The sequence below is a fragment of the Rana temporaria genome, chromosome 2, assembly GCF_905171775.1.
Source record: "Rana temporaria chromosome 2, aRanTem1.1, whole genome shotgun sequence".
Taxonomy (NCBI): domain Eukaryota; kingdom Metazoa; phylum Chordata; class Amphibia; order Anura; family Ranidae; genus Rana; species Rana temporaria.
This window is the reverse complement of record NC_053490.1, coordinates 392,392,408-392,405,589: the sequence shown is the minus strand read 5'-3', so window position 1 is coordinate 392,405,589 and position 13,182 is coordinate 392,392,408. Positions and strand designations below refer to the sequence as shown.

The following is a 13,182-nucleotide window of genomic DNA, read 5'->3' as shown; positions in this document are numbered from 1 at the left end:
TTGTCTCCACACCTCCAAAATTCCCTGCTCCAGAAACTATGAAAATAAACTAGTCCCTTCCCTGAATTTCTTGCCTTTGCTACCATTCCTCGCCTTTACTACTTTTGCCTACATCTAAAATATTGGCGGAAGGGGGGCATTCGCTAATGGAGTAGCAAGACAAGTCCGCAGTTCTTAGTCTGATCTGGCACTCATGTTCCAAATGACTCCCAAAACTCTCATCTGAAAATAAATACTACCACTAACCCAGAAGGAAGCAAGTCTTGACACTAGGGCCGAAACAACTAATCGATTAATCGACAACTAATCGATTACAATTTTCATAACCGATTAATCGGCCAGTAACATAATGGGGTTAAAACAACTAAAATTAGGGTTGTCCCGATACCGATACTAGTATCGGTATCGGGACCGATACGAGTATTTGCGGGAGTACTTGTACTCCCGCAAATGCCCCCGATGCTTGGCCGAATACTCAGCCCCCCCACCCCCGCAACGCCGCCGCCGCTAGGTTAATATGGGCAGGGAACATTACAGCTTTCATTTGAATAGCTGTAGTGTTTCCCGCCGCGTATAGACACTCCCCCTTGCTCGGGATTGGACGGGTGATCTGTCCAATCCCGAGCAAGGGGGAGTGTCTATACGCAGCACGGCGGGAAACAGTACAGCTATTCAAATGAAAGCTGTAATGTTCCCCGCCCGTATTAACTAAGCGGCAGGGGCGGCGCAGCAGCATCTAGGTATGGGGGACATGGCTGCATTTGTGGGGGGACATGGCTGCATCTGTGGGGGGACATTTAAAAAAATAGTATCGGTATTCGGTATCGCCGAGTACGTAAAAAAAAGTATCGGTACTTGTACTCGGTCCTAAAAAAGTGGGATCGGGACAACCCTAACTAAAATTATCCCTTTATAGTACAAAAAAGCAAATCGCTACTGTAAATATTACTTTCACTGTCCCACAGTAAAAAAAATTAACCCCTTACAGTAGCAATTTTTTGCTCTTTTTGTACTTATTTATTTTTTTAACCCCATTATGTTACTAAACATCTCAGGCCTCTTTTTTGATGCTTTTTGCAGAAACACACTACAGTTCATTTACATGTTTTCCTATGGGACACAATTTCACATCCATGATTTTTTTTCAGCTGCTGCGTATTTGGAAAGGGCAAGGACTTAACACAACGGTGCCATTTTTTTTTAAAGGCGATTAATCAAAACAATAATCGGCCAACTAATCAATTATGAAAATCATCGTTAGTTGCAGCCCTACTTGACACCTACAAGCCTTTTTCCAGGTATCACATTAGAAAACCCTTCTCCACTCCAAAACATGATAATCAATGCCTTGGGGGGACAGGTAAATCAGGGCTAATCGAACAAAGCCTTGACTCCCTACATTACATATCACCCTCTAAGGCAGTGGTTCTCAACCTCCTAGTGCCGTGACCCCTTGATAAAATGTCCCAAGTTGTGGGGACCTCTAACAGTAAAATTATTTTCATAGCGTGGGTTGTCAGCACCCAAGGCAAGACAAGTCATTTGCGCTCCTAACCCGTGGAAATTTAGCACTCCCCGAGTCCCCTCCACTCCTACAGTATTAAAACCTCATATGGTACATTTTAGGATGTACCACTCTTTCTTTGTTCTCCTCTTTTCCCCTTTTATCTCTCTCTATCCTAATTTCTTGTCCCCCCCCCCCCCATCCCTCTCTAGCTGTCTTTTTTGTCTCTTATTCTTTCTCTCCCTTTTTCTTTCTTCCTCCCCCTCTTTTCCTCTCCCTTCCATGTATTCTCTATTTTAATTCCTTCTCTTATTTCTTGGTGGAGGGGGAATGGGATGAGTGGCAATGCTAGGGGGAGTTCTGATGAGCCAACTTAGGTGCTCTTGATCAAGGTCATCTGCTGATCTGAGAACTGTAGTGGGGACTTTTAGTGGGGACTTTTAATGGCAACTATAATCATAGGTAGTGTTACCCAGTGTGTCTCCGACTTTGTGGTGTTTTGTAGCAGTGACACCTATGCTGAAATCAGGAGATAGGGTCTCCTCCAGCCCCTCACAAGTCAGCGGACCTCTAGTCTCTGCCCCCCAACCCATGTCGTGAACTGAATGGACGGCTGCGAAGAGGCTGAGTGCTCCAAGAACAGCCCAGCTGGGTGGCCACCGGCTCCAGAGACAGCCCTGCTGAGCAGCCGCAAGAAGGCTGGGAGAGTGGTGCAGGCTTCAGGAACAGCCCAGGATTTGGTGACCCCTGGCAAATCATCATTTGACCCCCAGGTTGAGAACCACTGCTCTAAGGACCTCCATCTGGGCCAACAATCACATGAGATTGATATGAAGGATAAGGATGCTGAGCTTCACTCCCTACCCACGATCTGACCTGGAGAGATAAATCTTGTGTATTGAGAAGGTCTACAAGAAAGATGTTGGCCTTTAAATCTGAATGTAACACACATTGTCTTAAGACTTGATGATATGAAGAAATCTAAGGAAGAGGTCATAAACAGATTAGACAACTACCATCAAATACTAAATAACAGTCCAACTCCAGGATCTCCTATAGCAGCTGAATGATCACAAAAACAGTTTTCTATATAACATCACGATCTGTGCATGGTATTCCTTAAATCTGTAAAATCCAAACACTTTGTACAAATGCTCAAATAAAAATTCCAACCATCTACTGAACAAAGACAAATAAGCTAGCCTAGAAATAGACTGTACACAGCAAACTTCCCTGACCCAGATAGGCTGAAAAATAGAATATGCTGCATACACTTACACAATATTAAGGAGGCCATCATGTAAGCAGCCCACCTTCAGACAAAACAGCATTCAATGGCAATCTCTCCAGATGAACTCTCCAGGTACAATTTACACTTAAACCACTTCTGGAGGCTTTGAAAACATATGGAGTTCAATATAGAGGTACCACTTTTAACTAATTGCCTCAAAAGATGGGCAGACTACATACCTTTATGCTTCAGCCTTTTGCCAAAGCCAATAGGAATTTTTCAAATGACTCATATACAACTACCCAACTGTCCTGTCGAGCCACTTATATCGGACTATCTAACTATAGAACAATGGTTCTTCTCCTAAAAAGCCCCAGAATCACTATTCTGCAGCAGAAAATAGCTTATGGTTTCCACACTGGGTCTTGCTTAACACAGCCGAGAAGACCCCTTCTATCCTGGAACAAATAAAAAGAGATGGACAACCAAATCTAAACTTGAGTCCTCTCCGGACACTATTTCTCTTTACCTGCCTTGACCTGTTGTAACATTAAAAAGAAGAACTCTCAGCAGAAGTTAAATACCTCTGGGGTGGGCTGACTCAAGATACATGTCTGCTCACGATTGTCACATCCAATGTTACATTGGATGTTGTTTCTCTTTGTATCTTTTGTTACGCTACCAATAAATATATTTTCAACTCTAAATACCTCTGGGGACTCGGTGCACATACTTGTTAAAATTTGTGCTGTGGTTTGGAAATAAAATTGCTTTTTTGTCAGTACTGGCAATAGTCCAAATTATGAACGTTCCCATTGTAGAGGTACAGGAAGCATTGAAGCCTCAGGCCCCGTACACACGACCGAGGAACTCGACGTGCCAAACACATCGAGTTCCTCGGCGAGTTCAGTGTGGAAGCCGCCGAGTAGCTCGGCGGGCCGACTTTCCTCATTGAACAACGAGGAAATAGAGAACATGTTCTCTTTTCGGCCCGACGAGTTCCTCGACGGGTTCCTCGCTGAAAAGTGTACACACGACCGAGTTCCTCGGCAGAATCCAGCTCCGACCGAGTTTCTGGCTGAATTCTGCCGAGAAACTCGGTCGTGTGTACGGGGCCTCAGCCTCCTCCTTGCCATGCAACTTTGTGCATCCTCTATGTACGGAGAAAAGACTGAGCTCACAACCTCCTGCAGCTGCCAGCTACACTGCTAAGTGACCACAGCACAGGTTTATTGACAATGGCCATATGCACTGGGTCCCCAGGGGATTTAAAGGGGTTGTAAAGCTTCCTTTACCCTAGTGCAGTCCCCCTTCACTTACCTCATCCTTTGATTTTGCTTTTAAATGTCCTTATTTCTTCTGAGAAATCTTCACTTCCTGTTCTTCTGTCTGTAACTACACACAGTAATGCAAGGCTTTCTCCCCGGTGTGGAGAAAGCCTATTGAGGGGGAGGGGCGAGCAGGAGTGTCAGGACGCCCACTAACACAGTTCTTTTCTCTATCTGCAAAGTAGAGAGTGTCCTGACCCTCCTGCTCGCCCCCTCCCCCTCAAGAGGCTTTCTCCACACCAGGGAGAAAGCCTTGCATTACTGTGTGTAGTTACAGACAGAAGAACAGGAAGTGAGATTTTTTCAGAAGAAATAAGGACATTTAAAAGCAAAATCAAAGGATGAGGTAAGTGAAGGAGGACTGCACTAAGGTAAAGGAAGCTATTTAGGGGAAAAGAATGTTTCCTTTACAACCCCTTTAACAAGTGAGACTTTATGAAGACTTGCCTATTTAATGCCTTGTTCACATTTGCTCAAAATACAGACGCTTAACAAACGCGCCTAAAGAGGCAATGCAAGTTGTTCGTCGAGTATGCGTCATGTTTAACACGTTAAAAGGAGAGTTAAAAACACTCCCCAAACACCCTATGCTCATTTGACGACCGTTCACAATGCACCTCAGGTTCCGCCTAGGTTTTTCCTTGGCTGCTGTGAACAAGGCCTAACATGCTGCAGGTGCACCACAAACATTGCAAACTCATCCCAGTGAGTTTATGGTGCATTACTATAAACTTGATTAGGAGTTCGAGCACTTTCACACTGAGGCAGTTTTCAGGCATTTTAGCACTACAAATAGCGCCTGTAAACTGCCTCTCATGCCTCCCCAGTGTAAGAAGCCGGAGTGCTTTCACACCCGGGTGGTGCGCTTGCGGGACGGGAAAAAAAGTCCTGCAAGCAGCATATTTGGGGTGGTGTAGGAGCACTGCCCATTGAAATGAATGGGCAGTGCTTCCGAATCGCCTAAAAAGCGATTCGGAAGCGCTACAACACAGATGCTTTTAACCCCTTGTTAACCCCTTCTTGGGGGTAAGCATTGCAATGCTTAAACAGCGGTAAAACTAGCATCGCTTTTCTGCTAACGGACACGCCGCCACAATGTGAAAAGGGTCTTAAAATGCATCAACTGCTTTCAAACTCCACGTGAAGAGTCATTTTTGAAGCACAGCAATGCGACCCGAGGCAATTGCTTCATGTTTTGATAATATAGACGGCAGACAGTGCTGTTGACATTATCTATGGCAGACACCTGTGTGAAGTTGGCACCCCATGTTTGTAAAATCTGAATAAAAATATACCATTCGTTTGTGCCGCGTTTGTGCTGGTTTGTGCCGGTTTGGTTTCTGAGATATTAAACATTCAATTTAATGCAAGCCCCGCCCACTTTGCACCCCATGTTGCTCAATATCGCCGGAACTAAAGCGACACAAACGTTTATTTTTGCGGCACAAGCGCGGCAAAAAAGAATGGCACTTTTTTTTTTTATTCAGCAACATTGGCTGCAAAGTGGGCGGGGTTACAGAAAATATAACGCTCAATATCTCCAGAACCAAAGCGGCACAAACGTTTATTTTTGCGGCACAAACCAGCACAAACGCGGCAAAAAAGAATGGCGCTTTTTTTTTTACAATTCAGCAACATTGGCTGCAAAGTGGGCGGGGTTACAGAATATATAACGCTCAATATCTCCGGAACTAAAGCGGCACAAACGTTTCTTTTTGCGGCACAAACGAATGGTGCCGTTTTTTTTTAAATTCAGCAACATGGGGTGCAAAGTGGGCGGGGTTACAGAAAATATAACGCTCAATATCTCCAGAACCAAAGCGGCACAAACGTTTCTTTTTGCGGCACAAACGAATGGCGCAGTTTTTTTTAAAATTCAGCAACATGGGGTGCAAAGTGGGCGGGGCTTGCATTAAATTGAATGTTTAATATCTCAGAAACCAAACCGGCACAAACGCTCGTTTTAGCGGCACAAACCAGCACAAACGCGGCACAAACGAATGGTATATTTTTATTCAGATTTTACAAACATGGGGTGCCAACTTCACACAGGTATGGCAGACTCCTTTACTAGGAATTTGAAATAAGTAAAAAATGTGCTCAACTCATGCTTTTAATGCCAGTGTGAACAGGGGCTAAGACTTGCCTTCCCATTTTGAAAGCTTTATTTACCTTTGCATTTGGCATTATTTGGCATCATTCTGATTATCCCATCAAACACTGGTCTCTAGAGTTCTGCACTGCTCAAAAGGTAGCAATTGCTATACAAAATAGAAGCATATGGAGGATTGGCATTCTTTAAAGTGGACGCTTATGTCTTTAATAAAAGTAATTCGTAGTTAGAAGTCTGAGTCCAAGGTAGGGAGATTTACACTCTCTCTTGATAACGGTCAGTGGGATAAAAGACAAAGAAAAATCTGGCATTTTGATTTATCGCCAGAATAGAAACAGCAAAAAAATTGGGACATTTGTGACACTTACTGTGGGGTTTACAAAAAAAAAACACCCCAATGGAAAAAGCACAGAACGAAAAACAAAACAAGAAACCCGACAGTGGTTTTACCCTTCCTTATACCATCTAAAACAAAATTCAAGATTTTGGCTAAATGCATTTCATTTCTCTATTTTGTCCTTTGCCAAAAGATATTCAGTAATATAAAACACAATGTGGGGAATTTATCAAGACTGGAGAAAACAGAATCTAGAGAAGCTGTGCACTGCAAATAATCGCCTTTTATCGTCAGCTTATTAATTTAAGATTTGAAAATAGAAGTTGTGCACTTTTAATAATTGTCTCAATCAGTTGGCTCTGTATGTTTTTATAATCCGTTAATAAAAACCTTTGTAAAAGCAAATAAAAAATAGAAGGCTAGCATAAACATCTGCTCCAGCTTTGATCAATTCCTCTTAAAGCGGAGGTCCCGCGAAAAAAAAAAAAAAAAAAAAATGAAAAGCAAGCAGCTACAAATACAGCAGCGGCTGACTTTTAAGAAATGGACGCTCACCTGTCCAGCGCACCCGCTCGTCTCTCTGCTGCCCCCGCTGCCATCCTCGGTGAGGGAATCAGGAAGCGAAGCCTTGCGGGGGTGATGGGAAGTGGAATGACTCGTCCCCGGAAGTACGTGCAAATACCTGTATTGTACAGATATCTGCACCCCCCTCCCCCCTGAAAGGTGCCAAATGTGACACCGGAGGGGGGGGGGGGGGGTAAGGGTTCCGAAAAGCGGAAGTTCTGTTTTTGGGTGGAACTCCGCTTTAAAGTGTTGAACAAAAAAAAAAACAGATCCTGGTCCTTTAAAGCAGATTAAACAGAACAGTGCTTGTGCTGTGAAATCTGCCCCCCTCTAAACTGCAAAAAATCTCTGAATCTGCCACTTCCTGTATGCCCTCTCTAAACGGACTACTGTACACTAACCAGGGCTACTCAGTTCTGATCACTGTGGTCAAAGTGCATGCCTCTGTCATACGCTGCACTGCTCTCCCCTCTCCTTCCTGTCTGTCAGTGCCTTCTCCGCCCAGCCACTATTATTGTCACTGCCAGCCTCTCTAATAAAGGCTGGCATACAACACTGTAAATCCTTTCTAAAAACGAGCAGTGTAACTAGCCACTTAGTCATGTGATTAGCTGCCGATTTACCGCTACTAGACAGGGCTTCTGTGGGAGGAGCCGAGCAACCACGTGATCTCGCTGGCTGATGTTAGAGGGAGATCACGGCCCCTCCTGAAGCGTCCGCGAGTCACGTGACTGAAGACAGCTCTAAATAGCAAAACGGCTTAACAAACACTTTAAAGAGGAACTGCAGTCTGCTCACATAATTTGTAGTAAAAAAATCTTTGCCATTCTAAAGATTCTCTTCAACCACTTTGCATTTTATATATATTGTGATTCTGTACTTGTCAAACATGCTGCAGAAATCTCCATCCACTGAGTCTGGCTGCATTAATTTTAACTGTGAGCAGCTGAAGGTGCTGCCTGTTCACCTACTGGATTTACAAAGACACTCAGAGGCACACCTCCAGCTCTGCAGCTCTCATTGGCCCTCTTATGACTCATCCCCCTCCCTTCCTGGCAAATTATCACAAGAGTGAGAGAGAAAGCTGTGCATGATGTCATAAGCCTAGGCTTTTTACCAGACAAGAAACAGGAAGTGGGCTGTATAAGGTATTTACTGGCAGAAAAAAAATGTTTTACTATCCAAAGTTAAAACAACAAGGGCAGAAGATATAATGGATGGAAAGTTGAAAAAAGTACTGAAGTTCCGCTTTAATGGTCCTTGAACATGAAAAGTGTGTCAAGAAAAACATTTCTGGTTGCTTATGGGAACTCAATACAAAAAAACAAAATTTCACTGCCCCTACCTTTGACTGGTCTATACAATAAGGAGCACTGGAAAAGGCGCGTATATATACAAAAACAACATAGAATATCTAAGCTCAAACTTACCGACCAATCGGCAACCAACCAATTTCACCTGTCTAATAGTATGCGTTAAAAACAGAGGTTTAGTTGCACGCATTTGCAAATGCATGTGTAAGCTGCAGGCCCCATCAAGGCTCTCTGTGTCCTGCTTATGGGAACTATAAGAAAATGCTACACTGGTAAAATGTGACAAGAATGTTCACCAGTTGCTGTGGGGGCTCTTCATGGAAAAGCCATTTTCTGTCTAATCTTGTCCAATTGCAGCAATTTCACATTTAACCACTTCCCACCCAACGATGTCGAATTTAAGTGGGGATATCTGAATGATGCCTGCACTGCAAGAATAATCATTCTAACAGGCAGCAAGGGGGGCCGTCCCCATGTGCTTCTCCCGGGTCGCCCATACGATCGGCGAGCTGGAGAAGGAATTGGTCCATGTCGGAAGTTTGCCATAGAGAATACGGCGGGCCAAATGGCCCCCCTCGGCGTCTCTATGATCGCACAGAGGTCGGGCGCGATGTCATGACTCCCCACTAATCCTCTGTATTTGAAAAAAATGCCACCACCTCGGCTGGGAAACCAGGATGTTTTTTTCAGGCTTCCCAGCCCAAAAAAAGATCTGGGGACTTCTTGACCCCAGATATCGCTGTAAAAAGGACCCGTCACGTGCTATTCATATTGCAAGGGATGTTTACGTGTAAACGGAATAGGAATAAAGGTGATAAAAAAAAAGAAAAAAGTGTCAAAATAGAAAAATAAAAGTAAAATAAATAATTTAAAGCGCCCCCATCCCCGCACACAGAAGCAAACGCAGGTCGTTGTACCCAAACAATATTGATGTCCTTTTATCCCACAAATAGAGCTTTATTTTGGTGGTATTTGATCACCTCCGCTGTTTTTATTTTTTGCGCTATAACCAAATAAAAAAAGAGCGACAATAAAAAAAAGAAAAAAAAAAAGTGTTTTACTTTATGCTAAAATACATATCCAATAAAAAATATTTTTGGTAAAAAAAGAAAAACGCAATAGGCGTATATTGATTGGTTTGTGCAAAAGTTATTGCATCTACAAACTATGGCATAGATTTAGGGACTTTTATTTTTTTTTATTGTTTTTACTGGTAATGGCTACGATCTTTAGCGGGACAGTGATTTAGCGGCAGACAAATCTGACCCCAAATAACACTTTTTGGGAACCAGTGGCATTAATACATTGGTCAGTGCTATGAAAATGCACTGATCAATGTATAAATGACACTAGTAGGGAAGGGGTTAACACTAGGGGGTGATCAAGGGGTTAAATGTGTTCCCTCAGTGTGTTCTAACTGTAGGGGGATGGGCCGCATGGGACATGACAGATAGCTGTTCCTGATCACTGGAAACAGTAGATCTCAGATGTCCCGTCAGAACAAGGATCCGCCTTGTTTACAATGACAGATTCACATTCTGCCCGTTTACAGCGATCGCGGGCAGTCATGGCGTCCCCCGGACCTGCCTGCAATTTCACATGCACGGCCAGATGTACAGGTACGTTGGTTCAAGGAGAGCCGACCTGCCACAGAATAAGTACGGCAGCCTGGACTGCAAGCAGTTAAAGTGGATGTAAACCCGATTCATGAAATTTGAGCTGGGCACATATCTCTCTTTAAAGCACTGAGACCTGTGGCTTTCTCCTGCTCTGTGCTTCTGACAAATTCTCCGACACACAAGATAAAAAAAAAAGCTGAATTTTGTGTCCAGGAGGGAGCTCTAAATAGATTAGCAGGCAGCTCGCCATGTCACAGAACACCACTAAGAGTCTTTGCCTCTGTAAAGTAGGGGGGGGGGGGTGCCTTTCCTCCAATCAGCTGTCTTGGCTGTATGCCCAGATTTTACACTCCAAGTTAAACAAGAAGATAAAATCTACCACGATGTGAACTTTCTAAAAAGTATATAAAGACAGCAGATATACATGTAAAACGTATGTAGGGAGATTTGTTTCATTTCTAGGCATCATCTGAGGCTGTTCACTTCACTGGGTAAATGTGAGGGAGAGTTTACATATACTTTAGGCTGTGTTCACACCTTTGCAAATTGGATACGGGGTTTCTCTGCATCCAATTTGCATGACAGGAGATTGTAACCGACTCTCTATGGAGCCGGTTCACATATTTCCATTGCGGCGCGGCATGCACAGGAACGCTGTGCGTCTTTGGCTTAGTTTGAGGGCCGAGTTCAGGCAATAATTCAGCCCTGAAACGGAGAACAGGGACACACCAGACCCCTGCTGCAAGCCACATCCGTCGGAGGTGTGAACCCAGCCTTAAACTAGTACTACAGGATTAGGTTGATATTCTTTGCTACAAGTCGCTTTCCTTTAGCCATTTGCAGCCAAGCCATAGTAGTAAATGCAAAGTGATTATCCATGTCATGAAATGCTGCACAAACTCATCGGCTAAGCAGTCTGTAAGACTGCTGTAAAATTAGTAAGACCTTGTTCACAAGGGGCATACTACAGCATACACATGTGCAAGGGCTTCTTACCCACAAGAAGAGGCGGCACAGTTGTTCCAGGCATTTCCATGCAGGCAGCCCCACTTAGACATCCGTGTGGGTGTATGTTCTGGAACTCACACTGCCCGCATTTGGGGACCTGCACAGATGACAAATTGGGCGCAACGGCTGTGTCTGTGCAACCACATCAAGCCAATTCACATGAATAGGACTACCTGTATGGGGGATGTATGGAACTTCTGAGCATTCCCATGCATGCCAACATGCCCCTGGCACTGACATACGCTGGAATGCGCCTCAAGGATTGCTTAGAACAGTGATGACAAACTGTGGCACCCCAGATGTTTTGGAACTACATTTCCCATGATGCTCATCTACACTGCAGAGTGCATGAGCATCATGGGAAATGTAGTTCCAAAACATCTGGGGTGCCACAGTTCATAGAAAATAAATGGCTTTAACTCTTGTGTTTTGTTGCTGCCTCCCTTCGTCACATATAACGCAGAACTAGCAGTCCCAGGCAGCACTGCCCTCTCACATTGGGGTTCTGGAGATCGCAGCAGCACCCTGGGGTGGGAGAAGTATTCATCCCCACTAGTAAAATATATTCTTCACCACAGCTATTGGTTGGAATTTCGCTTTAAATAGTACATTTGTCTATCAAACCAAAAAAGGAGGAACAACCGAGGAAGAAAAGGGTTTAGCTGTGCACTGTGGGATAGACTACTGGAGACTGGACTCATAATACAACACTTCTGTTCCATCCCTAGAAGCATAGACATGCAATACACCTCAGAGAGGTGTGTTCAGAGACTCTGATACTGCCAGGCACTGAGCTTCTCCCTACAAGGTGAGCGCTCCTTCCCCCTCAATGGCTCTGCTAACGCTACCGTTACGTCACCTCGGTGTAAAACGTAGAAAACGCATCTTCCGCCGAAAACGACGACCCACCGGCCTGGGATGCCGCCATGTTGCCGCCAAGCCAATCGATGTTTACGTCAGACGCAACGCACGTCGCAAGGGGCGGTACATCCTTACGTCACGTGCTGAGCGTAACCCGTTCGCTTCCGCCGATGTGAAGCACGTGGTGTTGTTGGTGTTTACAGATCAAGGACCTGCCAATTAAGCGTTGCCTAGAAAGTTCTAGAGACTCTTGTATGCCAGGCAAATTATAGGTCTTCACAAAGTGGGACAAATGCAAATAATACCGCCGAGCAGCGTTTGGTTAGCACATACGAGAGAAAAGTTTATTCAGATGTGAACAGAAATAACATTGTGCTCACAGCGCCCTCTGCTGGTATAATGTCCAGCAGGAGGATAAATCCAGGTATCCCGATCTTTTCACAGAAGCGTCAGTCCCGTGATGGAAACATCTTTACACCCTTCTTCTTCAATTGAAAAACATCCGTTTTTCAATTGTTCTTTGTTTTTTTGTTGTTGTTAAAAGTAAAAACAAAACAAATATGTTTTCCTGGTGCCTCCATGGCAGCATACCTATGACAAGCTCCACCTTGGCTCCTCCCTCAGGACTAGTGAATATTATAAAAGAGTTGGATAGCACAGACCGCCCCCACATTCTCCTTTTTTCCCCTCATACATCATGGCAGTAAATTCTGGTTGAATGTCCTTACCTTCTGCATTCGCCAGCTTCCGTCCGTGTTCAAGCCTCCTCCCTTCTCCCGGGCAGCTAAACGCGCTTATAAGGTGGGGAGTCCCTTCTGTAGGATCTTTTGGGACAAGCCGTTTGCATCTTAAGCAAAGAGCTCTATCTGCAGTATCTTCCAGGCTTTAGCTCACCATGGCAACAGTGGCAGCAGCTATTTCTGTACTTTCTTTTTCTCCTTTTTTTTTAGGTTGGTTCTGGCCTGCTTGCTTATATTGATCGTTCCCCATTTCCTCTTGCCCCCTCTCAATTCCTCGCCCCTGTCACATCTTTGCCCCCTGTTACCTTCGCGTCCTCCCTTAGGGATCACACACGCTCACCCCAGACCCTTTTGTTTACTTGCGGCGTCTTTTGCCGCGTTCTGCGCACGCCAGGGTCGTCTTACTGAGCGGGCACCCCTGGGCACAGCCCTGGGACCCCACGTTCACCTGGGGCCCCATCCGAGCTGGACAAATAGCACTAGCCGGGGGAGTGTCAGTTGGTGCGTTCGGCCGCTCTATAGGAGGAAAGAAGTGAGGAAGCTTGGTAGGGTTCATTTATTCCT

General features: G+C 44.7%; 1 protein-coding gene across 2 annotated transcripts in view; it reads right to left on the bottom strand.

Annotated features, from left to right (window-relative positions):
- The window catches only part of DNAJC8 (DnaJ heat shock protein family (Hsp40) member C8), a 45,467-nt gene extending 32,837 nt beyond the window's left edge, over nucleotides 1-12,630 (bottom strand). Inside the window, exon 1 of one of the 2 annotated variants that reach the window (XM_040338036.1) lies at nucleotides 12,607-12,630. In XM_040338036.1, coding sequence (XP_040193970.1) covers nucleotides 12,607-12,615 — 9 coding nt within the window. In that variant the 5' untranslated portion in view covers nucleotides 12,616-12,630. Of the gene's footprint in view, nucleotides 1-11,876; nucleotides 11,993-12,606 lie in introns of those variants that run through there. The other variant, XM_040338035.1, reaches the window with a different exon arrangement.
- Nucleotides 12,631-13,182: the final 552 nt, after the last annotated feature.